The sequence below is a fragment of the Onychostoma macrolepis genome, chromosome 08 (assembly GCF_012432095.1).
Source record: "Onychostoma macrolepis isolate SWU-2019 chromosome 08, ASM1243209v1, whole genome shotgun sequence".
Lineage (NCBI taxonomy): Eukaryota > Metazoa > Chordata > Actinopteri > Cypriniformes > Cyprinidae > Onychostoma > Onychostoma macrolepis.
In genome coordinates, this window is record NC_081162.1 from 5,992,904 (window position 1) to 6,017,655 (window position 24,752).

The 24,752-nt window shown below is 36.0% G+C and overlaps 1 protein-coding gene across 2 annotated transcripts in view; it reads right to left on the minus strand.

The window, feature by feature from the left end:
• Positions 1-1,223: 1,223 nt before the first annotated feature.
• Positions 1,224-24,752, minus strand: part of fgfr1a (fibroblast growth factor receptor 1a) — a 42,787-nt gene continuing 19,258 nt past the window's right edge. The window contains exons 6-18 of one of the 2 annotated variants that reach the window (XM_058784025.1): positions 22,966-23,089; positions 21,013-21,203; positions 17,503-17,647; positions 11,528-11,718; positions 9,791-9,936; positions 9,550-9,671; positions 8,010-8,120; positions 6,463-6,653; positions 6,236-6,358; positions 4,746-4,816; positions 4,526-4,663; positions 4,343-4,448; positions 1,224-3,090 (exon numbers count right to left, since the gene is read on the minus strand). In XM_058784025.1, the coding sequence (XP_058640008.1) occupies positions 2,911-3,090; positions 4,343-4,448; positions 4,526-4,663; positions 4,746-4,816; positions 6,236-6,358; positions 6,463-6,653; positions 8,010-8,120; positions 9,550-9,671; positions 9,791-9,936; positions 11,528-11,718; positions 17,503-17,647; positions 21,013-21,203; positions 22,966-23,089 (1,839 nt within the window). In that variant the 3' untranslated portion in view covers positions 1,224-2,910. Of the gene's footprint in view, positions 3,091-4,342; positions 4,449-4,525; positions 4,664-4,745; positions 4,817-6,235; positions 6,359-6,462; positions 6,654-8,009; positions 8,121-9,549; positions 9,672-9,790; positions 9,937-11,527; positions 11,719-17,502; positions 17,648-19,584; positions 19,733-21,012; positions 21,204-22,965; positions 23,090-24,752 lie in introns of both variants that reach the window. The other variant, XM_058784023.1, reaches the window with a different exon arrangement.

Here is a 24,752-nt window from a genome sequence, read left to right on the forward strand (position 1 = left end):
GCTACCCCAGATAGTCTTGCAGTGTGAAAACAACAGCGATCCGATGACTTTGAAAATCGTGCAGTGTGAACTCGGCATTAGTCGACTATTAGGGGGCAGCCCTAGTATTTATGTCATCTGTGGAAGGCGTAGGAGCATAAACTGTTAGTCCAATCATATCTCTCGGTCCGAGGGCTACAATAGGCTGTCCTACCTGCCTGTCAATGTATGTATTTGCATACCTCCGCGCACCCTGTTCAAGTAGACTTGATATGTCATCAGCGCGTTCGTAAGGCTATTGCAGACCCAGCAAGAATGGAAGGCCTTATTATTTTAAAATATGCATTTTGTACTGTAATGCTTTCTCACTGGTGAATGAGACATGAGGTAATCTGACAGCATTGCATTCAATCCTCCACGAATGCTGTCTCTCATTGTATTACTGGTTAGCGTCTGGTCTGTCTGTGCGCATTAGTGTGTTTCGGAGGAGGCGTGGCTTTGGAGAGTGATTTGCAGGAAAGGTGGGATCTTATGTTTTCAAAGCTAGCTTGCTATTGCTAGCCTCTCCGAAATCGCCTACCCTACTTTTAAAGCTATTTTTGGAGTATTTGCATTTATTAAAATATATTAATAATAATAAAATAAAAAAATTAAGATAGTAAAAATTCTATGGTAAAAACCTGTTAATTGGTTAATGGCAAGGTCCTTTACTACATAGAGTGAAAAACAAACAGGACATTTTATGTAATTTTACAGTAAATTAAGTGAAAAAAACATGACTTGATATTCCCAGAATTCCATCTTTTTCATTTATACAGTGGATTCTTTTTATTAATTTTTTTGTTATCATTTATGCATTTATGTACATTAGGGTCTTATGTTACATCTTATGTTATTAAATTAATGTTTATTTTATTATTTTAGCTAGTGGAAAAGCTACTTTTGATTATATATTATATTATACAGGTTAGAAAAAAAGATTTTAGCACTTTAACAGGTTGGTATATTGATATTTTATCAGTTTTTTTTTTTTTACTGTTGAACTATTATAATCCATAAAACCTAAAATGTTACCATGTTTTATGATACTTTATGATGCAACATTGCGTCTAACAAATCCTTCTTCAAAGAAACTTTGAAATATAAGAAGTTGAGTATCACAGAAGTTTAATTTTTAGACAAAATATTCCTTGGAGTCACTCACATTCAACTCAGAATAAGAATTCCACACAAGCTGTTGCATATAAAATAAAAGCTGATACATTTATTGATGCATTTGAGCCATGAATTTGGTGTTGTCTAAGCTGCAATGCAACAATCCCAATCATAATTGCATGCCTTTGGAGAAAACAGACATACAACCAGTGTTTCACAAGTCCATATCCACTGACCCGTGCTGCGTCTCTCAGAACAAAACAATGGTCCGCAAAATAAAATTTACTGCAACCGTCCCATAAACATGACAAACAGCATTAAATTTAAACTGCTGTATACTCTGCAACCTTCAACTACATTTTCAACCGTATAAATCAAAGCTGGTACTTTTGTCTTGGCTGCAGGAGCGTGAGCTAGTAGTGGGCATCAGGGTTCACAAGTACGTGTAGTGGAAGCGATGCATCAGCCGCTGGCAGGAAGCCAGTCGCCACTGTAACAGTGTCTGCCATCCTCGCTAAGAAGGGTCATTCACACCGCTATAAATAAAGCGCTAACGGATACGCTTGGCTTTTACACTGTAAGCTGTGCATTATAATATTTAATCACCCCTACTAACCTGCGGTAAATGAGAGAGTCAGTTTCACTGTAAACATAATTTACGTTGTAAACTCATCAGCAAGAGTGATATTTACAAGGTTCTTTATGCGGTAAGAAAGGTTTCGTGACAGCATTTTATTGTATGTCATTTTTGTAGAGTAACACAAGCGATCTGTTGATCTTACCCATATTTGACCATTGTTTTAATGTACGGTCATCTCATTACATGAAGCTAAACATTTATAGCTTCTCTCTGACGTACATTTTAGGAGATTTATATATTTGTGTTCATCGAGAATTTCATTTTTTCCTACGATCTTTCCAAAAATGCATTGACTTGTTACAGACTTGCTTAAGACGTGAAGAGAGCCTTTTCAATACATATATTATATAATAGCTTAAATCTGATGCTGTACTGAGTACCATCAGAAAGATAGCAGCAGTTTTGAGCCACTGCTGCCAAGCTGCATCAACGAGAGAGGACAACATCATTAAGTAACAAAACTGGCCATCTATCAGTTCTTAATAATATAATTTCATCTACAATTCTCATGGACGTTTGTTGCCGTCCCTTTCAAAAAAGCTATACTTCAAAAAGGTCTACATAAACGCATCCTGGTACAAAAAGCAACAAAATTCAAATAGTGTAATAAAAATAAGGGTAGAGTGTAAATATATATTCATATTTATACATTTCTAGATGTATTTACAAGAAAGGCTGTCAGTCAGATCATCTGCGTGCCCGTTGTAAAAAAATACATTCGAGCAGAGCATTTAGTGGAATACATTTTCTTATGAATTTGGTCAAAAGAAAAGTCCTTGTTATTATAAACACTCCCAACATCCATCATTCTGTTTTTTGATGACGGTAACATCTTCATGGTTTTCTGTATTATAGACGGCAGGAGGATATTTCATATTGACGAGGCTTGAGAAACACACGTGTACCACTTTCTGCTCAAGTGCCCTGTAGCTTTATAGCAACAACAGGTAATGGGGTCAGTGTAGGCCCAGTTTGTTCTCTTCCAGCTGTGAATCTAGCATCTCATTACGTGAAGTCCGTGCCGAGCTCTTCAGCTCTTGGCCGCTCTGTACTATGTGGCAAAGCATGGTCTCCTAGTGTTCATGAGCCGAGTCCAGCCAGGTAGCACACTGGAGAGGAACTGAAGGTGAGGGAGCTCAGCGCTTTTTAAACGCCACTCCGCGGTTGGGATGAGGGGGGAATTTGGGAAGGCAGGGCTCATCAGCGCCGGGGTCATGGGAGAACACAGAGTCTTCACCGGAAGAGCACGTCGAGCTGCGCGTGTCGGGGAAATTTGGAGAAAACTGGTCCAGAGACACAGACAGGTCCAGATACTCCTGAAAACGTAAAATACACATAATTTATTATGGCTGTTAATCCAAAAAAGAAATTATTGATATTATTATTGGTCACACTTTATTTTAAGATACAGTTCTCGCTATTAACAAACCATTAACTATTCATTAAACTCCTAATTTGCTGCTTATTAATAGTTAGTAAAGTAGTTAAGTTTAGGTATTGGGTGGAATTAGGGAGGTAGAATATAGTCATAGGTGCTTTATATGTACTAATAAACAGCCAATATATTAATAATAAGCATGCTAGCATGCCAAACAACAATAGTTAATAGTGAGAATAGGTCCCTGTGCTAAAGTGTTACCTTATTTTTAATATCATTTGCTAATACATTATTATTGACTATTACTATTATTATTATTAGATCATTAATTTGTATTATTATTATTATTATTATTAGATCATTAATTTGTATTATTATTATTATTAGATCATTAATTTGTATTATTATTAGCAGTAGTTGTTGTTTAATAACATTATTATTATTATTATTCACTACTCAATAACAAAACATTTTTGTTATTGTTATATATTTTATTTGAAGTTATTATTTGATCATTTAATTATTATTGACTATTAATATTATTAATTATTGAATTACTACAATACAACTACTAATACTAATTATTATTCTTATTATTACTACTACTACTACTGAAGAACAACAAATTATTTGTTATTATATTGCTATTAAGTTATTATTATTTGATCATGTATTAATATTCACTTATTATTATTCCTGAACAACCACAATAATAATAATAATAATAATAATGATAATAATAATAAAACAAAATAATAATAATAATAATCATCATTTATTTTTATCTTGATGATGATCAAATTATTATTATCATTATTACTGACCGATTATTGTAATTATTAATTACTGAATAATAATAATAATAATAATGTTTTATTATTGTTATTATTATTATTATTATAATTGGATATTTTTATTATCCTTGATAATGGTTATTCATGATTAAATTATTATCATCATTATCAATGACTAATTATTATAATTATTAATTACTGAATAATAATAATAATTAAAAAAAAGTATCATTATTATTTAATATTTCTATGCTGTTATGCAAGGTCACAATTAAATTTTATTAGGGGGAAAAAACAAACAGCTTTTTTGAAGCACAGTTACAATGCCATGTAAAGCATTGAAAGCTGATTTGTGGATTATTGAAGTGTTCTGATGCAGCTTCAGCGAGGGCTCACCTGATTGGACGTCATACAGAGGGTGCGGTCTAGATCCTCCACCAGCTGTTTGAACGTGGGTCTCTGAGATGGGACGGCATGCCAGCAATCTCTCATCATCATATACCTGCGAGAGGAACACGGGTTTAAAAACTGGAAACCTCTCCCATCATTACAGAAGATACAGCATTAAAACAGTCTTACAGTTCGTGGGTACACGTGGAGGGGCGGTCCATGCGGTGACCTTCCTTTAGCAGTTTGAAGAGTTCCTCGACAGGGACACCTGGGTACGGTGACCCACCAAGAGTAAAGATCTCCCACAGCAGCACCCCAAAAGACCACCTAACATGCAAAGAATGATTATTATTAACAGACAAATGCATTTTGTATGCGAGTGAGTTTGAGAGAATATATTGAGACGTACACGTCACTCTGATGGGTGTAAATGCGGTCGAACAAAGCTTCAGGTGCCATCCATTTCACCGGTAAACGACCCTGTGGAAAACACAAGCACTTCATTCACTTACTCATCACCTGTTTGAGATTAAAGAACTGAGATTTCTGCTTGTGACAAATGCTGCCTTCAAATCCTGCTGGGAAGAAATTGTAATTAGTTTTGCTTGCGAAGCATCTCACTTGTCTATTATACTTCTTCTTCCGTATAAACTTTGGCGCATAACTTGTCCCACACCGTTTAACACAGACCCACAAATTAGGCTTCAAATCATGGGACTTATTGAGGAGAGTTGTGCTATGACTTTTATAAGTGATTGGGCATACAATGTTAGCACAGCAGGCAAAAAAATTGGGCAAAATATCCCATAGACTTAACATTGCAAACAAATTTGACGGGTCACTGCGCCAAGTGAGAATTTCGTAGAAATATGTAGATCTCTGCATTTGAAGAGGCTGGCAAGCTGGGCGAGGACATACCCCACAGTGGGGTATAAGTTGTACCCTTGGGGCGCAACAGCCCTCCAAAATTGGCCCATAGACATACTATGGTGAAGGAACTGAGCATGCGTTTTTTTCTACAATTGTAACTTCTGCATCAAATTGTCACTGAGACTGGCTTTCCTGTAGCTCAAATAGTAGAGCATGGCGCTAGCAACGCCAAGATCATGGGTTCGATTCCCAGGGAAAGCAAGAGCTGATAAAATGTAAAAACTGTAACTTGAATGCAATGTAAGTCGCTAAATGCATAAATGTAAATGTAAATGACACGTGGGGGTGGGACTCTCAGGATCCAGGATATGGGGGATCCAGACTCTCAGGATCATCATGAAGCTATCAAGCCAAGCCCTAGCAACAATTTACAGCACCCTAGCAACCCAAACCTAAAGAGGCATATCTTCAAATCTGAATGTCATAAAGGCATGGGGGTTGCTTTATATTTATACTGGCAAGCAGCCTTAACATTTAACACAATTAACACTCCATAACAACTAAACTGAGTACCCTAGCAACCATTTAGCATGGCTTACATCTCTGCATCAGAACATCGTATACACATGGGGGTTGGCTGTTTTGACTCATGCTAGCAAACAGGACTCCCAACATGCAACACATGCTAGCACTGAATAGTTGCATGCTAATAGCAATTAGTTTAGTGTTCAAATGTGCTAAAAATCCTAGCTAATTGATAAAACATGTGGAAAAAAAAATATATATTCCCACAAAAATCACCACTCACATTTACTTCAGAAAATGTATCTAGTTATGATTCAAAGTCGATGTTCAAAGAAAATCCCACCGGTAATTGCGACAAGAATAATTTAATAAAGCATGATAATTTAGACAAGCAGCAGCTGCTTGGACAGGTTCATAGTACTTTAAACAGCAATCAAAGACCAAATTAACATGATTTTATTTTTAATAAAGTGACTTTTCTTATGTCTCAGTCCAAAATCTTACATTGGTGGTCTTCTTGTAGTAATCAATATGATGGATGTCTCTGGCCAGGCCGAAGTCTGCTATCTTCATAACGTTATCTTCAGTTACCAGGACATTACGGGCAGCCAAGTCTCTATGAATACACTACAACCGAGAAAACACGAATGCAAATTAATCAAGCAAATAATTAAATCAAAGTCATATGTTAATTTGACTGATATGAGAACAGAAGCATTTGAGATGCCCACCTTTTTGGATGCGAGGTATTCCATGCCACGTGCCACCTGGTAGGCGCAGGACACCAGGTCTTTGATTGACATGTTCTCCACAGGCACCTGGTCGGGGTTGTAGCAGTACTCCATCCCAGGCGGACGACGCACACGCAGATACTCCCTCAGATTGCCCTTCGCTGCAAACTCCACAATGACGTAGAGTGGACCTGACAATGGACATATGAAAACATTTCAGCCACATAATTCATGTAGAAATATAACACAACCGATCGAAATTAGTGGTCGAACGACATGAACTTTGCAATGGCTAATACTAATTAAGGTGTCTAGAGAGCAGCTTAGTGGAAAGCCATTATAATGCCAGTATTTCTACAATATAATGATAGCAAATGTGATTTAAATAAACATGTATTTTACAGCTTTTTCTCCACAACATTTATTTTACAAAGGTTGGGGTAGGTAAGATTTTTTTAATTAAAGTCTCTTATACTCATTAATGCTGCATTTATTTAAAATATTTCTATTTCTATTTAATATATTTTAAAATGTAATTTATTCCTGTGATGCAAAGCTGGATTTTCAGCATCATTACTCCAGTCTTCAGTGTCACATGATCCTTCAAAAATCATTCAATATGATAAATTGATGCTCAAAGAAACATTTCTTATTATCAATGTTGAAAACAGTTGTGTGGCTTCATGTTTATGTGGAAATGTGACAGATTTTTCAGGATTCTTGGAATAAAATGTTCAAAAGAAATCTGTTTTCATTTTTTTTAAATAAAAGCCTTTCCTGTCACTTTTGATCAATTTAATGCATCCTTGCTGAATAAAAAAAATTTTCTTCCAAAAATAGTCACATTTTTGAACAGGATTTTGAAAGTTTTGAACAGTGTTTTTATTGTTAACTAAAACTATTAGAAACATTTTTCATTATAAATCTGTAAATAAAATAAATAAAAAATAAATGAAATATAACTTTTAAAAAAAAGTTTAAAAAAAAAATGCTGCCTTGGTAAATTACTGAAATAAAATCAGTAAAAAAAAAAAAAATCAGTTACAAAAATTACTAAAACTGAAATAAAAATGAAATATAAATATAAATATTAAAAACTAACTAATACTAAAATTAAACTGAAAATATATATTAAAAAAAGCAATTTCAAAATATTAAATATTCATTTTAACAATTTAACATTACATAAATAAATACTAAACATTCTAAATAATACTAAAAAATACTAACAGTAGTGTACTTTATTCACAAAAAATTTAATCAAATTAGCATTTTATTTTATACGGGGGTAGCCTTGAAGAGGCTGCTATTTTTAATCTAGGATTTACAAATGATTCAATAAGGAAGCTGGGTTAAATTTATCTAGCATGTGCAATCACAATAGTTGGACTGATGACAACATCCTGTCCTTTTGAAGTCAAAAAGCAGCATGCCTAACAAATTGATTTTGAAATATGAAATGATTTACGCCCGTATTGCATTATCTCTAAACGTCTCCATCCACCCACCCGTCTCCCTGCCTCCTTCTTAATTCATCCTTTACTCACCATCTTGAGTGCAGGCCCCCAGCAAGTTGATGATGTTCTTGTGTTTGCCAATAATCTTCATCATTTCCATCTCAGAGATGAGGTCTGACAGGTCCTTCTCTGTGGCGTCGGCTATAAAAGCAATATTGATGAACACACATATCTTAGTATGACAGGTCACGAAACCTTCAGCCTCTGAGCTGTGAGGGACAAACGGACCGTGCAGATGGGTGATTTTATTTATGCTTTCCTTTTTAATTTATTTCTGGTGTCGACTTGAAATCAACTTATCAGTCTGCAACATGTAATTTGCATAATTTGATGCATTTTTTCAGTGAAACTGAATTATTGGTAGAAAATAATGTAGAGGTACACTTCATTCGCTTGGAAAATAAAAAAAAATCAGGATGTGCTATTACTGGAGGATTTATTATTTTTATTCATGGTAATTCAGTTTGCTACAATTTATAATGGTGTTGAGAAAAATACTGTCTATGTACAACGAATAACTGATCAGTAAGTGCGTCAGATGTTAATTAAGTGAATGAATCAAATGGATAATGAGAGTTTGGGAGTTTGTTTTGCCAGTTCATCTACAGAATCAATTTATAAGAGTCATTTATTTGTGAATCAGCCGACACAAATATAACAGAAATTATTAATTATGTAGTTGTGCTATACATTCAGCGATGCAGAGCACTGTTTTTATTGTTAACTAAAACGGTTAGAAATATTTTTCATTATGAAGCTGTAAATAAAGCTGAAATTAAACGTAAATATTAGAATTAAAACCTAAACTTAAAAAAATAGAATAAAAAAAACTTAACAGAAAAAAAGTGAAATATTGCCTTGGTGTGTGTGTGTGTGTCTATGCATGCATGAGTAGTAAGATTATATCTATTACAATTAATTACAATAAATCTATCTATTACGAAATTAAATCTAAATACCTACAAAAGAGTATTAAAAATTACAAAAGCATATAAAATTACTAAAACTGAAATGAAACATGAAAATATAAAATAAAAGCTAATTCAGAATATTAATAGGCCTAAGTATGGTATTTATAATATATATATATATAAATAACAACAGCAACAAAAATATAATTATATTAATATACTGATTTAATTAATACAATCATATTAATATTACTATAATTAATTATAATACAATTATATAATAATAATAATATTATATATTATAATATATAAATAATACTAAACAATACTAGAAATAATACTAAAATTCTATTAGTTCAGGAAACATCAGCACACAGAGTGTCAGAGTGTTCGCTAATGTTTGCGAGCATTCACTCGCTGAGGAGAGGATGGGAAACAGACAGAATCTGAATCAGAATAAACAGCTGCTCTGGTATGGTATGTGACACAAAAGCTCGATTAACATGCTTCAGGGTCAAGCTGAAATACAGAGGAAAGCTCAGCAGACCATCAGATTCCTCATGAGACACTGAAATCCAGGCAGAGTTTGCTGGCGTACTTCCATTTTTACACCACACACACACAACCATCGGCTAACAACGGTGGCAGAAAACACTTACATTTGAGCATCTTGACAGCCACTTTAGTGACACGACTGGGTTTGTCTTTATCCATCCCGATAGCCTCGGCCATCATCACCTGCCCGAAGCAGCCCTCGCCAAGCGGCTTCCCAAGAACCAGCCTGAGACACAAACACACACAATATTAATCACTAGCCAACATTTCTCCAGGACATTTTAGCATTTTTATGCATCAGATGGTCAACAAATGACGAGTACAGTGTGTGTTTGTGTGTATTACCTGTCTCTGGCCACCTCCCAGCGAGGGTCCTGGGGAAGTTCATATTCGGAGACCCCTGAGAGCATAGGGGAGCCGCTGGAGGACAGACGCGAGGGCCGGACCAACATCCCACCCGAGTGCATGGATGAGCTAGAGTCCACAGACACCTGTACGGAAACACTTACAACTTACTCTCCATACGAGACAGCAACAGAAATGCACATATGAAGACTCACGTGTGTATGTGAGTTACTAGCTCAAGAGGCACCTACAGATGCTGATGCAGATATAGGAGATGATACTCACTAACATTATCCAACAAATAGCAGTTCTCAAAGAAAACAGAACTAGACAATCAAAACCCAAAATTCAACAATCAGCTCAAGAGAAATTAAAAGTGTGCCATTTGTGACCTACATAAAACTATATATATATTTTGTTTTTTACAATGGGCTCAAGCTGGTCTCATAGATTCACCTCTGTTCGGTTTGAAAGTGACTTTATACACTGGTAGACTATTGGCAACAATTTTAAATTCGAGATTACTTTAATTCTGAGATTTTAAAATTTATATTAATTTCTGCATTATATTCCAAAGCTTTTTTTAAAGTGTTGTCATATTTACCGATACTTGGAGAACTTTTGCAAATGAAACAGCCATCTCAATAGGATCCACATGAATGGGAATTTCTCATGATTTCCTCATGCAGGTTTCGCAGCACATTCAAGTTTGTCACATGGATTCAGAGTTGCTAGGTTTGAAAGTGACTTCATACATCACTGCGGGCAAAGCCCAATAAATTCAGTAGGAATCTACATGATCTGGAATTTCATGTGACAATTTTCCCATTGTGGTTTCATAACGGGTTCAATTTGGTCACACAGTTTGCTGCTACCTGGTTTGAAAGTGACTTTATACGTCACTAGACTATTGACAATAACCCGAGTTTAAATTACACATTATATTCAAAGTCTTTTAAAGTCATATGAAAGCTTTATTTCATTAGGAATCCATGATCTGAATATTACAAATAATTTCCCCATGCAGATTTCACAACAGGTTCAAGTTGGTCATTCAGATTCACCTCAGCCTGGTTTGAAAGGGACTTCATACATCTTCCCAGGTAAAATCAAGTCTGGTCATGCAGATTCAGTGCTGCTTGGTTTGAAAACGCTTCATACATCAGTACACAATAAAAAACAGACTTTCGCCTTTTTTGCTCATGAAATTTCGCAAATGTGACCGTACCTTAAGGAACAGAGCAACACTTTAGTTTAGGGACCAGTTCTCACTATTAACGTGTTACTTATTAGGATGCATATTACTAGCATATTGAATGTTTATTAGTACTTGTAAAGCACCTTATCAATGCCTTATTCTGTATGACCATATTTTAGATCCCTTAATCTCTACCTCATACCTAAACTCAACAACTACCTTACTATCTATTAATAAGCAGCGAATTAGGAGTTAATGACTCAGGCAAAAGTCATTTTCCTAATATTTATTCCATAGTGAGAACTGGTCTTTAAACTAAAGTGCGACCAAGATTTTATTTACTGAAAACTCTGACAGAATTTTCATTGTTTAACATTATAATTAAATATCTTCAAACAGTATCTGCACTTTTGTTTTGGAGAAACACTTCAGTATCCAGCACATGTTCAACAGTAACATTAACATGAGAAGAAGCTGTTGAAATGAGATGTTTATGTTTAGTGGTAAAGAGATCAAACCCCCTATCTACTTTCTGTTACCTGTCTGCGCAGCGGGATGCTCTTGGCCAGCTTGTGGACGGCCAGCTGGCTGTTGAAGTCACTTTTCTTGGCAGAGCTGTGCATTTTGGCCAGCACGGCGGTCACCACCATCACACAGATGAGGAAGAAGCCCACGCAGTAGATCAGCACCTCCAGGTAGGTCTGGTTTGGCAGTGGAGTCGGAGGAATGGCTAGATTATGAAAGAAGGGAGCAATGCAAGCTTGCTGAATGCTGAAGATGATGTGTTTATTTACCTTTGTGTGCTAAAAACAAGAAATTCAGTCTATGCAGGTGCAAACAGAGCTCGAGATTCTGTACCAGCAGAGCTTGAATCTTTGGCAATCCAGCCTTAATGTTACTTAGAAATCCTAATTCAGACAAGCTTTTGTGCTTTCTAAGCTTTTAGAAACCATGCGTTTCAACAGTTTAAAATGGATTTTTGCATAAAATATGCTGAGATTTATAAAACGTTGCTGGGGCACTTAAAATAGTGACACGATGTATCCAGAGAGGAGACACCAGGGTTTTTATTTATTTATTTCAAATTCATTTAATAAGTCTTGATGCAGTGGATTAAAGGGGTGGTTTACTGCGATTTCACTTTTTTTAAATAGTGTGTAATGTTGCTGTTGGTGCATGAACAGTATCTGCAGAGTTGCTGCGCTGAAAGTTCAACGTAAGCGGAGATATCGTCTTTTAAAAATCAGGAAGTTTAATGCCTACAAAAACGACTCATATGGGACTACAACGAGATGCTTCCCGGGTTGCATACGTAACAAACCCATAAATTTGCATCAACCCCTCCCTCCGGAACATGCAAAAAAGGGGGCAAGGCCATGTTCTGTGGCTTTGTCGAAGAGGAAGAGTTATAGTGGAGAGTTGTAGCCATGCCGTCGAAACGGTGTTATTTTCACCCAGCTGTCAGGTCTTCTGTGTTCGGGCTTCCTACGGACGCTGTAGTTCGTCAACAATGGTTAAGATTTATGTTTGATTATGTTCCTGACAATTACTATCCTAATTTAGCTCTCTGTGCTGCACATTTTACGGAAGACAGCTTCCAGAATCTACACGAGTTCAATGCCGGATTCACACAGAAACTATTACTAAAACATTGAGCGGTTCCAACTTTAAAACCAGAGGCAGCAGTTGTAGAGCCACAACCTTTAAGTAAGATTTAATAATTTTAAATGTATTTGCATGTATAATTTCAGACGTAATGTTTTAGTTTTATCAAGGACGTAAACAAATGCCAACGCTGGCTTTAGTAGCCAGTTAGTTAAATGCTATTTCGTGTGTCTATGACAAACATTTTGGACCCGAATGTGTAATTATGTACTAATTTTGTAAATGTATTTTCCATGTATACTTTATGACGTAGTTTTTCGATTTGATCAAGAACGCAAACACAAGCCAACGCTGTTTGGTTATAGTAGCCAGTTAGTTCGATGCTATTTTGTGTGTATAAGACAAACGTGTACAAACTTCAAAAAAATATATGTAATCACAACAGCAAACTTCCATTCAGAAACGTTTTGTAAGAGCCGTGCTTGCGTAAGTTCTGCTTGACTCTCTTCATTACCGCTTTCTGGGTCTGATTCTGGTTCAAACTGATACGGCAATATTGACACCATTATTTACATTTGACCGCAGCACATGCAGCGGTCGCCCGTGAAGGTAATGGGCGTGAAGTTTCCGGACAATGTGCAGTACGCAGTTTAGCCAATCACAACACACCGGCCCAACTAACCAATCTGAGCCCATCGCCTGTTTCTGAGGGAGTGGTTTCATAGAATCAGGAAGTCAACCGGTCGTCCAAATGACAGAGGAGAAAGCGGCTTACAATAAAGGTGAAATATATGAAAAATAAGGCGTTTTCTAACAAACGAAACACGAAGACATGTTATATTGCACCCCATAAACACAATCAAGCAAAGAAAAAAAGCAGTAAACCACCCCTTTAAAGTATTTGAATCCCCTCATTTCCAAATAAATCTGTATATATCAGTAAAACACCTACATTTGCCCTAAAGTAATAATTAATTATGGAAGTCCATTTCCAGTAAGTTTGCAATTATAAAAGTAACTTTTTGTGACTTAAATCACACAATTCACAAATTATTTCTTGCAATTCTGAGTTAATATCTTGCGATTTTGATTTTCAAGCAGCAAGTTGAAATCTCCTTTCTCTCTCCTTTTTTGTAAAACTTTTAATTTTTTTTTTAATTTAATTTAATCTCTTACCTATATAGGTCACACTTTATTTTATGGAACAATTCTCATTATTAACTAGCATGCATATTACTGCATATTGGCTGTTAATTAGTACTTCTAAAGCACATGTCTTATTCTACATGACCATATTTTAGATCCCTTAATACTACAACATACCTAAACTTTACAACTACCTTACTAACTATTATTAGGCAGCAAATTAGAAGTTTGAGACAAAAGTTGTAGTTAGTTAGTTAATAGTGAGAATTGAACCTTAATATAAAGTGTGACATAAATTTTCATTTACTATGTTTGTATTACATGTTTGTTAAATATAGCAAACATAGGTGGGATGGAGCTTAGAAAAAGGTCAGTTGGAAAGGATACTTTGAACTGTGACCCTAATGGTGAGCCTGTTTAGCAGGTATGAAGATGTACGAGTATCTGCTGGTTCAGAAGATTGAAGCATATCATATTAGCAGGAGACCTCTTTTATTCTAGGCCATCGTTTTTTAACATAAACCTGAACACACGTGCAATTCTTTGTAAAAGCACAGACACACAGATGCACACACATACATGCACAAAACAAACCAAAAACTCTTAAAATAATTCTGGAGATGTCGTCGTTCTGGAGTGGCGCATTGCAATGAATACAAACTCCTATTGTAGCATGATAATTACTTCTTTCATGGATCGGGTTTCATGGCACATTCTTCTGCTTATGTGACTAGCAGGAGAAGGAAACCACTGCTCATGAGACTTGGCAGCTCTTGCTTCGAGATTAGGCCAAAAAATGGCCTTATGTAAACTCATATGAGACATTAAATTTGCAACACAAATACAAATGTAAATTGAGAGGAATGGCTTATCTGGGTGGGTAGACAAAATCTGAGCGGGTATGCATTTCAGTATAAATGGAGAGCTAGGTTATGAGGGTAAAATTACATGAGAAGTCTAGCTGATACAGATATTTCCTACGCTATTTGGTCGGTGTTTGTCTGCCCCAAGGCTCTGGTTCATAATACTGGGTTTCTTTCACACAATTCATGCACACAAAAGATGTTATTGTGTCATGTATACATTTCACACAGTACACAACAATACACATGCAAATGCATCTCATTGACAGATCACTTCTCTTTGCCTTCTCTTTTAATAACTAAATGAACAATCAGATATGAATATTGTAGTGTGAACATGAAGCTCAAACGCTAAAGTTATTGTATTTACAAAATGTGTTCTGTAATAAGACTTAAGCCCACAATTTGCTGACTGCAACATGCAAATGCAAGAAAACCAACATGCAACAGTGAGAATGAAATTTCATTCTCAAGTGTTGAATGTATTTAAGACTTAGACCAACGAGCATCTTGATAAATTGAATCTACTTAAATATATTTAAACAGATTCAACCTCTGAGCGAGGCATTTATCAAACCTGAGCCAAAGAGGAAATGATGGCAGCATAGCCTTTATGCTTAAAATCATGCTCTTTGGGATGCTTGTCCAGTGTTCAGGCAAACAGAAATGTTAATTGGAAACAGGTTAATCTTGAAAAACTAGGAAAAGTGTTTTATAATATAAAAGTTTATAATGGAAACAAAGCTTTGCCAAACCACTAGCCACAATGTGTCATCTGTTCTCGGTTGTTATTTGTTATGCTTTACATAACTTATTTTGCCATTAAATTACAGTTTCTGACGTACTTTGCAAGAATAATTAGAGATGTTTGCCAAATGTCGCTAATTAGGTTAGCAGTGCACAGAATTTTTGTTCATGTTGTGCTGGTCAATATATTATATACTCTTAGTTATCTTGGTAGCACTTTATTTTACAGTCCTGTTCTACACAAATACTATATTGCCAAAAGTATTGGGTCACCCCCTTCTAATGAACAGGTTTGATTATTTTAGTAATTTCCATGATTACAAATCTTAATGTTTAAGCATATAATGATATTCTAGGGAAATGTGTGCTTCTAATTTTAAAGCAACAGTTTGGACAGTACCCTTTTCTATTCTAACATGACAATGCCTCTGTGTATAAGGCAAGGTTGAAAAAGAAATGATTGATTTAGTCAGTGTGGAAGAACTTGACTGATCTGCAGAAAGCCAAGTCCTAATCCAAGCTGAACACCTCTGGTGTGATTTTAAATGCAGATCTTGAGCCAAAAACTCTTTACTAAACACCAATGACTTGTACATACACTATATGGACAAACGTATTGGGACACCCCCTTCTTTAGAACAGAAAAAGGCACTTCCAAAACTGTGGCAACAAAGATGGAAACATAATTCATGTATTTAAAAATTGTATTTCCATCTCTGTTGCAACAGTTTTGGAAGTGTCTAAAATGACTGCACCCATATGTACAAGTCATTGGTGTTTGGTAAAGAGTTTTTGGCTCAAGATCTGCATTTAAAGTCACACCAGAGATGTTCAGCTTGGATTAGGACTTGGCTTTCTGCAGATCAGTCTAGTTCTTCCACACTGACTGAATCAATCATTTCTTTTTGAACCTTGCCTTATACACAGAGGCATTGTCATGCTAGAATAGAAAAGGGTACTGTCAAACTGTTGCTTTAAAATTAGAATCACACAATTCCCTAGAATACCATTATACGCTTAAACATTAAGATTTGTACTCATGGAAATTACTAAAGTAGTCAAACCTGTTCATTAGAATGGGGGTGACCCAATACTTTTGGCAATATAGTACAATATAACTATATAACTACAACTAGGTACTAAACCTAAACTTAACTCATATGAAATCCAAGTAGTGAACTTTATTATTTCTGTAAGTACTTTTTAAGTACATGTACTGTAAAAATAAAAAGCAATCACTCTTAACCAATGCCAGTTGGCCATGATTATTTTATTCCGCAAGTAAACAAATAGCATGGGGTTACCAAAATAAAGCAAGTATTACACGGTTGGTCATGTGAGCTCAACATTGGCACTATGAGGCGATCCATTAGAAAGAAACTGCTTTAATAAGTCCACTGTTACAGTCATCAACTCACGTTAGCTTTAACGATTTTTCAAAAGTACTGTTCCTGTCTTTGAGTAAATATTTACTTTGTGCATCTCTAAAAAGTTCAGTTTTACTCTGAGATTGTGGGAGGTTTGGCTTCGCTCCGATTCCATTTTTCTAAAGAAAGACTAGAAACATGTCATTATGACATGCTTCGACTGACATTTCGAGTGTCAGTCAACACCCAGATGAATAAAAAACACAAAACAGACACAAAGGGGTTGAAGAATGGTGCGGTTCACAAAGAATACGTTTGCATTGTTATTTGCTACAAAACCACTGCATTACTTGCAATGAAAGTAAACACAAGAGCAAGTGTTTACTGGCACTGACAATGGGGCTCTGAGGCCAATTTAATAGCTTAAAAAAAAATTAAATGACATTCACATGCTAGGATTCTCTTACAAGCTCAGTATGGTCTGCTGTATTGCATTTTTGTCAAATTAATTGAACATGAGTCACATTTATGAAAAGTGAGTCTATGTGCTAAAACAGAGTAGGGTTATTTTGTGGTCTAATGGACTCCAGTAAAGTCAATTTTAACAGAGCATGAGGGTCAAAAACAATACTTTGTGCTTTCCATTAAGTCAAACCTTTGAACAAAGTCTTATTTGATTTTATGAAGAAACAACGCAGTCATGTGACCGAATTCAACCCACAGTGTGAACTGCCGCTGTTAGACAGAGAGAAGAAACCAGCAACCAAAAGAAGCACCACAAGATACCTTTATAGACAGTCAACCATGCAGAGTGATGGGAGTGGCCGATAGAGTTTCCAGCCAAGCAGGTGTACTCTCCAGCATCCTCTAAAGACACATTCCTGATCTGCAGTATCTCCATCTCCTTATCCGTGGTGTTGATGCCTGCCGTCTATAGAGAAAAGAACCACAGGATAAAGCCGAAGAGCTCCGGGAAAACCCACCAGAGGAGAGAGAGAGGTTTTGGATAAAGAGCGGTGAAGATCTGACAACAAAAGAGAAAGGCGTTGAAACACCCTTCAGCACCCTTAAAGAAATCAGGACTGCTCCCTGATTGGATCCTTCGATGACCCTGCTGACAGATTTATGGTTAGATGAGAACGGAGCACTTGGCTTCACCTGCTAGAGACCCAACACCTGAAGATGAGGGTGACGTCCACCCCCAGAGTCCACATGCACAAGACGGGCCACATGGAACATTACCCAGCAGAGACTGTACCGAATCGCTCTCTCACACACACATATTCAGAAAAGGAAGCAAGAAGGGATTAGGAAAGGCCCATTAAAGAATGTGTGACAAAGAAACAGAAAGAGAAGAGCCAGGATGCCAAAGGCACTGGAACTTCAGTTACTGGAGCGATTAGGAATGTAACGATGAATCGCGAGCCGCTTGAAAATCGATTAAAATGTGTGACGATTCATTCAGTCTGCTGTTTCACTCAGATATGTTTTATTTAGTATAGTTTAGTTTCACAAAACTAAAGTCAGACCATTCTGTTTTTGCTTCAAATTTCGAAAGTATACAGTTTAATTTAGATTAAAAACATGCTCTTGCTGCATGTATGCTGCATCTTTGTTTGGATGATGATTAAAATGCAGTGGTTGCCTCTCATTTTAAATGGAAAGAGCACAGACAAAACCTTAGTTTGTTTATATGAAGAGATGTCTTTTATTTGTGTAACTTGCTTATTTGATTTGGGGTTTGTTTTAAAATTTCAATTTAGTTTTTGTTATTTCAATTTCACAAAGAAATGTGCAGCAATAACCTAATAAAAGGACACCTTCTCATTTACTGTATAATGTCTTCAATCTCATTGCGTTAAATTTTTTTTTGAGAAAATCGAATCGTGAAATCAAAACCGTGAAGCGAATTGAATCGTGAGTTGAGTGAATTGTTACATCTCTAGGAGCGATACTATAGTACCTATTGAATTTGCCATCCAAGTGGTGGGAACACATCAAGAAAACACTGGTATGTGCTATTTTGAAAATTGTGGCCATCTTCTGAAGTGAGTACTATTGGCCAGATAATTTAAAAACAAAGGCTAAGAAAAATAACATGAATTTTTCCGATTGATGTGGGCTGTTTAAAAGGTTTTTCCTCACTGTATGCTCATGTTAATTGTGGACACGTCACCCTACTAAGCAGGAATTCTTTTTTTGTAAATCAAATATACCATGAATCGTTAAATTGTAACCTCTTCACATTTCTAATTTTTACTTGAAAACTTGATAAATATATCTAGACTATATGCTTTTAGTAGAATTATGAGCTTTATATTAATATTTAGAGTTTAAAATAAAGGAGAGTGTTGAATATCTTTTTTTTAATTTTAACTGGTATTGCATTAATACAATGTTTGCAATTGTGACAACTCTATGAGGAAGAAAGAGACACTGTAGAATTTAATTATGAAAGCAAAACAATAGCGAAGTGGAACCAGGTAGAGAATAAGCCCTTGAGCGAGCTGAAGGAATTTAGACGGGCACATTCCCAAGGTGCCAGTGAAACGCTTTTGAAGTGCAAGAGAGCGCAAGTAATCTTCAGAGGGCATGAAACACAACCTTATTAGGAGGGCAAAGAGTAGCACAAAGATGGAGAGAAGGAAACATCCAGTGTAAACAAAAGCCAAAACACTTCCAGTTGCTCTGCTGGGATTTTCCATGGCGTCATTTACGGCACCACAGAAAATAAAAAAGAGAGACGAAGTGGGAAGATGTGTCGCGGTCACCTAAAAGCCTGATAACCGCTGTCTCTACCTCCATCTAACTGTGTATGTCTGCCTCTTTCTACACTGAAGAATCTCTGTAGCAGGGGTCGTGTGTTACCTTGCATGTGTTTAACGACGGTGAGCCATGCTGATTGGTTGGCTTGGCCTATATAATTGGCCACTTTACATATATACTCCCCACTTTCTTCTTCTGTCACGTTGTACAGCGTCAAGACCTGTGTGTCCGAGCTGTTGACCCCAGAGTGCTGCGGAGGTCAAACATATGTCAGAGGTCAAGCACAAAGTCAAACATTGAGGTCACTGTGATCCCAGCGGTCACTGAAGGACAACACCTGTTCTTATGAAATACATTATGACAGTCTGCCAAGAACATGGCTCATATTTTCCCCAAAAGCTGTTAGTCCTGCTCCATTTGCTCAGGTGAAGAAATATGGTGATAATTACTTTTAAAAAAGATGTGGACAAACATTTTGGACACAGATGTTTAACAGCAACAGAAAAGGTAAACACAGATTTCTGATATTTGTATTTAAAAGAATGTTCCAGGTTACAACATGAGCAATATCAGCAGTATCTGTGACAACATCAATTACCACACACACACACACAAAAAAAAGCTTATACACACTTGGAAATTGGTTTATGTTTTCTTCATAGACTTCTATTGGAAAACTAACAAAACTAAAACTATTAAAAAATATTTTCAATAATTTAAATATAGCTGAAATAAAAAAGGATGGAAAAAACAAACTTATTTCAGTTCATTGCCAAGTTAGCATTACCTAAATTTTGTTTAAGTGACAAATATTTTTAAGTACTAAAAATACTAAAATGGAAATAAAATTAAAGCTAAATAGAAATATATAAAAACACAGCAACATTTCTAAATCTAACCAAAGTTCAAATAAAAACTAAAAATATAAAAACAAAACTGAATTCAAAATATTAATAACTACTATAACAGCATATAAATAACACTACAATAACACTGATGTAGGGTGAGGTGAAATTAGTTGAATCATTGCAGATGATGAAATATGGTAAACTCTGAGGTGTCACTATGTTATTAATAACTCTTTCCTGCCAGCATATATATATATCTATATATATATCTATATATATATATATATATATACATATATATATACACACACACATATATATATATATATATATATATGCCACTTCCTGGATCATCATTTCATTTGGTAGCATTAGGTAGTTTTGATTAATATGCTTTTTAATGTTTGATGATTGCATTATTTTATGTATCTGCTTACGTATGCTATCACATATTTCTGCTTCTTCTTTGTTTGTGTTTCGATCCAGAGATTCTGTACTCTTTAAGAAGATGTGTAATAGCACCTCCTACTGTATAACAGTGAAACTATGGAAAGCTGGAAAATTCGGTCAATGGCACAGAAGAGTCATCTCATAAATGCTGGAAAATTCCATTAATGGCAGGGAGAGAATTAATTTACATAGACAATATGGAAGCACTTTAATCAAACATTTAGATTGATACCTTTAAGATCCGAACAAACGGCAGTCCGTCAGGGCCGACTCTACTGCCATTAACCTCAATGTGCTTCAGCCACTGGATGTGTGGCTGAGGATCGCTGAAGACTTTACACTCAAACTCCACATCACTCCCCACCACTACTGTACGGTTAGCAGGCAACCCAGCCTGGAGAATCGGCCTGTGCGGTGAACGCTCTGAATAAAACACACAAACACACTGTACACAGTTAGTGTTGTTGAAATGACCTCATTAACATAAAAACTGATTTTGAATCCTTTTCTCCTCTTAAATAAAACAAAATTGGAATCTACATTACAGCAAATGGGAGATTCAACAGATATTCCATAAACACTAATGTCATATAGGTTGCAGGAAGCAGCCTCTTTAGCATTCAGGCTAAACGTTTATTATAATTGCTGTAATTTGATGGAAATGAGTGGAAATGTTATTTTAAGCCACAGCCCATCTCTCAGGCCTTCTGACTAAAAGACAATCTGCCACTGGCTCTCACTGTGAGGCCAAAGGTGTCCAAAATCGTACTACACTGCTTTAAAAAAAATAGTTGCTTCAACTTTAAGTGTTCATGCTGCCTTAAAATTTTAAGTTTAGTCAACTCAAATATCCAAGTTCTCACTTAGTACAACTTAACATTTTAAGTGGACTAAAAGTTTAAGCCAATACAAACCCTTTTTTTTTTTTTTTAAATTGAAACAATTTGTTCTTGACTATATTATGTAAAAATGTACATTTTTCAATCAAATTGTCCTACTTTCTCTAAATTTAAATAACAATAAAAAAATGAAATTAGAAATGAAGTTATGCTTCAATAGTACATTTTTTTCCTCCTACATATCCCCCTCTTGTGATATAGCAAGGCAGGCCAAATCAAAAGACATCCATGGGCCAACTACTGCCCACAGGTTCCTGGTTTGGGCATCATTGTTGTAGTTGGTACCAAGCAAATCTGACTTTCAAAAACTAGAATTTTTAACTAAAAAAACTACATTTCCCAATCTCTGTGGCTGCACAAGAATAATACATTAAGCATCAACTACACCCCTTACATGCATTCTTTTGTTCATCATTTTGTGGTACTAGGGGAAAAAACACTTTCATGAGGGAAAAAAGATAAATAAAAATGAACTTGCCCAATGTGTCCATTTCATCAAAATCAAAATCATGCACATGTCATTACATCATAATTTCACCCTCTAAACTAATAAGTAGGACCTTCCCAGGAGGACTTGATGGCACAAATGTGTGAGTGTCTTCTGTGTGCCAAATTCAAACAGTGTCTTCTCATCAATGTGTATGTATGGTGCAAATGATGTCACAGTGGGCTCCATCTAGATGGGTGTAGCACTGATTTATTTGCTACTTAATGAAGGCATCAATCAAGTCCACGTCAGCCAATCAGTGTTTAAATTACTTTATTCTAAATACTCTGATCTCATCTTGAGCCACTAACCGTGTCTCTAACTCATCCACGGCATCAAGTAAACACTTTGTATTTGCAATGGATCATTTAACACGCACCATCAACGGAGTCCACATGCCTGTCCTTGACAAGCACACAGACACTCGCACGCAAAGTGTAAAGCCACCCGTTACTTCGGTTCATTTCAGGGAAGTAATGGTAACCATTAGTGGTGCTGCGCCAGAGCATTAGCTGCATGGTGAACAACACCCATTTGCATCTGATTGACTCGAGTAAACATTTCAGTGGTTCTGCAACCCTCCCTTGGGGATCATTTGCCATCTCTTGAGCTTTGCTAAAAAAAACGTGAATCGATTTAATCAGAGGTTTAGCAATAAATCATTGCAGCTGAGCTAGTGGGGAAGGGGAGACCAACACAAATTTGCTCACATACAAAGAACAGCAACAAAAAAAGTTGGACTTAACTAAAACTACATTTCAAAATGTTGAGGTAAGATGAGAAAAGAACCATGACTGACCGACTACGTCCAGCTGGTAGGTGTGATTGATGCTGCCGTATTTGTTTTCCACCAGACAGGTGTAGTTGCCTTTGTCTGACGGTACCACCGACTCCATTATGATGGTCCACATGTGCTCTCGAACCTGTGCAATAAAATAAATAGGTGTAGACATATTGTGGGAAGTATTTAGAAAAAAAAAATGCATGTTTGTGTGCACGCAAGTAAAACACTTCAATTATAGGCTTCTATAGACCAAATCAACATGTAAAAGCAGAAAACTGCTAGATGCATTAGAGGGCTGCCTGTCTTTTAAGATCATGAAAGGCTGAGGAAGTTTAACAGAGTGAGTTGGCAGCAAATCCCAGTCAGGTCAGTTTAACATCAGTCAGGCACAAGATCAGAGCCAGTGTGTTTCATGGTGGAGAGTGGGAAATGGGCCACTCCATGTCCACTAATACAGACCTCTTCTCAAGCCAAACGCTCGATGAACTGCCAGAAAAACCCAAACTTCAGTCTATTAAAAAAACATATGTCTGCTAAGCAACATGGACCTCTACAAACCAGCAGAGTTTTCAATAAATGTATATTTTTATTAAAATATTTACAATATTATATGTATATAATATACATATATTATTTTATGTATATTATATTAACTATGGCAGATATTCACAACATTTTTGTTATTTGTGAATATGGATTTATTATTCTTATTAGTCTCTTTGTCATAGTTAAGTGTAATGTTATGGTACTTTATACTGCCTTTTTTGTCCTTGACCACTATCTTATTAATATGAGTGTAAGATGGGTTTGGAATGACACGAGGGTGAGTAAATCACGACAGGATTTCCATTTTCAGGTGAACTAAACCTATAAAGATCCAGCAGACAGAGCAAGTGTTCTCTGCAGTAACAGCTCTTCTTGATTAAATGAGATTTAGGCTGGGCAAAATTAATAAGAGGTTATGGCTTCTCGGCCTACAGAACCCCAGATGTGAGCTGCTACACTCGCAGTCTGCCCGACTTCCTTTTCACAATCACTTAATGTAAATGAACAATTGTGCCAGACTCTTGTTAAACAAAAGAAACCACGAGAGACTGGGAACAGTGTTGGGGGAGGTTACTACGGAAAGCTGCAGGGCCCCTTAACGGAAGCCCCTCACACTCCTGGAGCTCAAAGACACGTTTAGATGAACGTATGAATGCAATACTACCGCTATAATATGGTTCAGTTAAAAAAAAAATAAATACAAAATAAATACCGCTTAAATAAATACAAGCATAGTGCTTGGTTATACTCAAATGTTTGTATAAACCATGTTGATGCACATGTTACTGTGTGTGCGTGCACATGTGTATGCATTGCAGTGGCCTCAAACACACTCCAGATGGTAAAGTGTGTATGCGGTGTGGAGAGGAAGAGGACTAATGTCTCCCAGCTGGACAACACCTTGATGAGAAACACAGACGCTACAGGTCCACAATGACACAAGCAGAAAACAGCGCAAAATATCACTTTAAATGTTCATGTAAAAGGGAATAGAATGAAAAAAGAAAAATGTAATTAAAGAAAGGTTACAACCCAAAAATAAAGATTCTGACATGTTTTACTCATTAACTCGTGTTAAATTTCTAATCCCATATTCTGTTATTTTTAAGAGAAATTATGAATTTTTCACAAAACTCTCAAAAGAAAAAAAAATGAACATAAAAGCATCATGGAGTACTCTATACAACTCTTGTATACACCTTGTTAACACCAAGAATGATAACTATAACAATAACATTGTTTTTAAAAAAATTGAA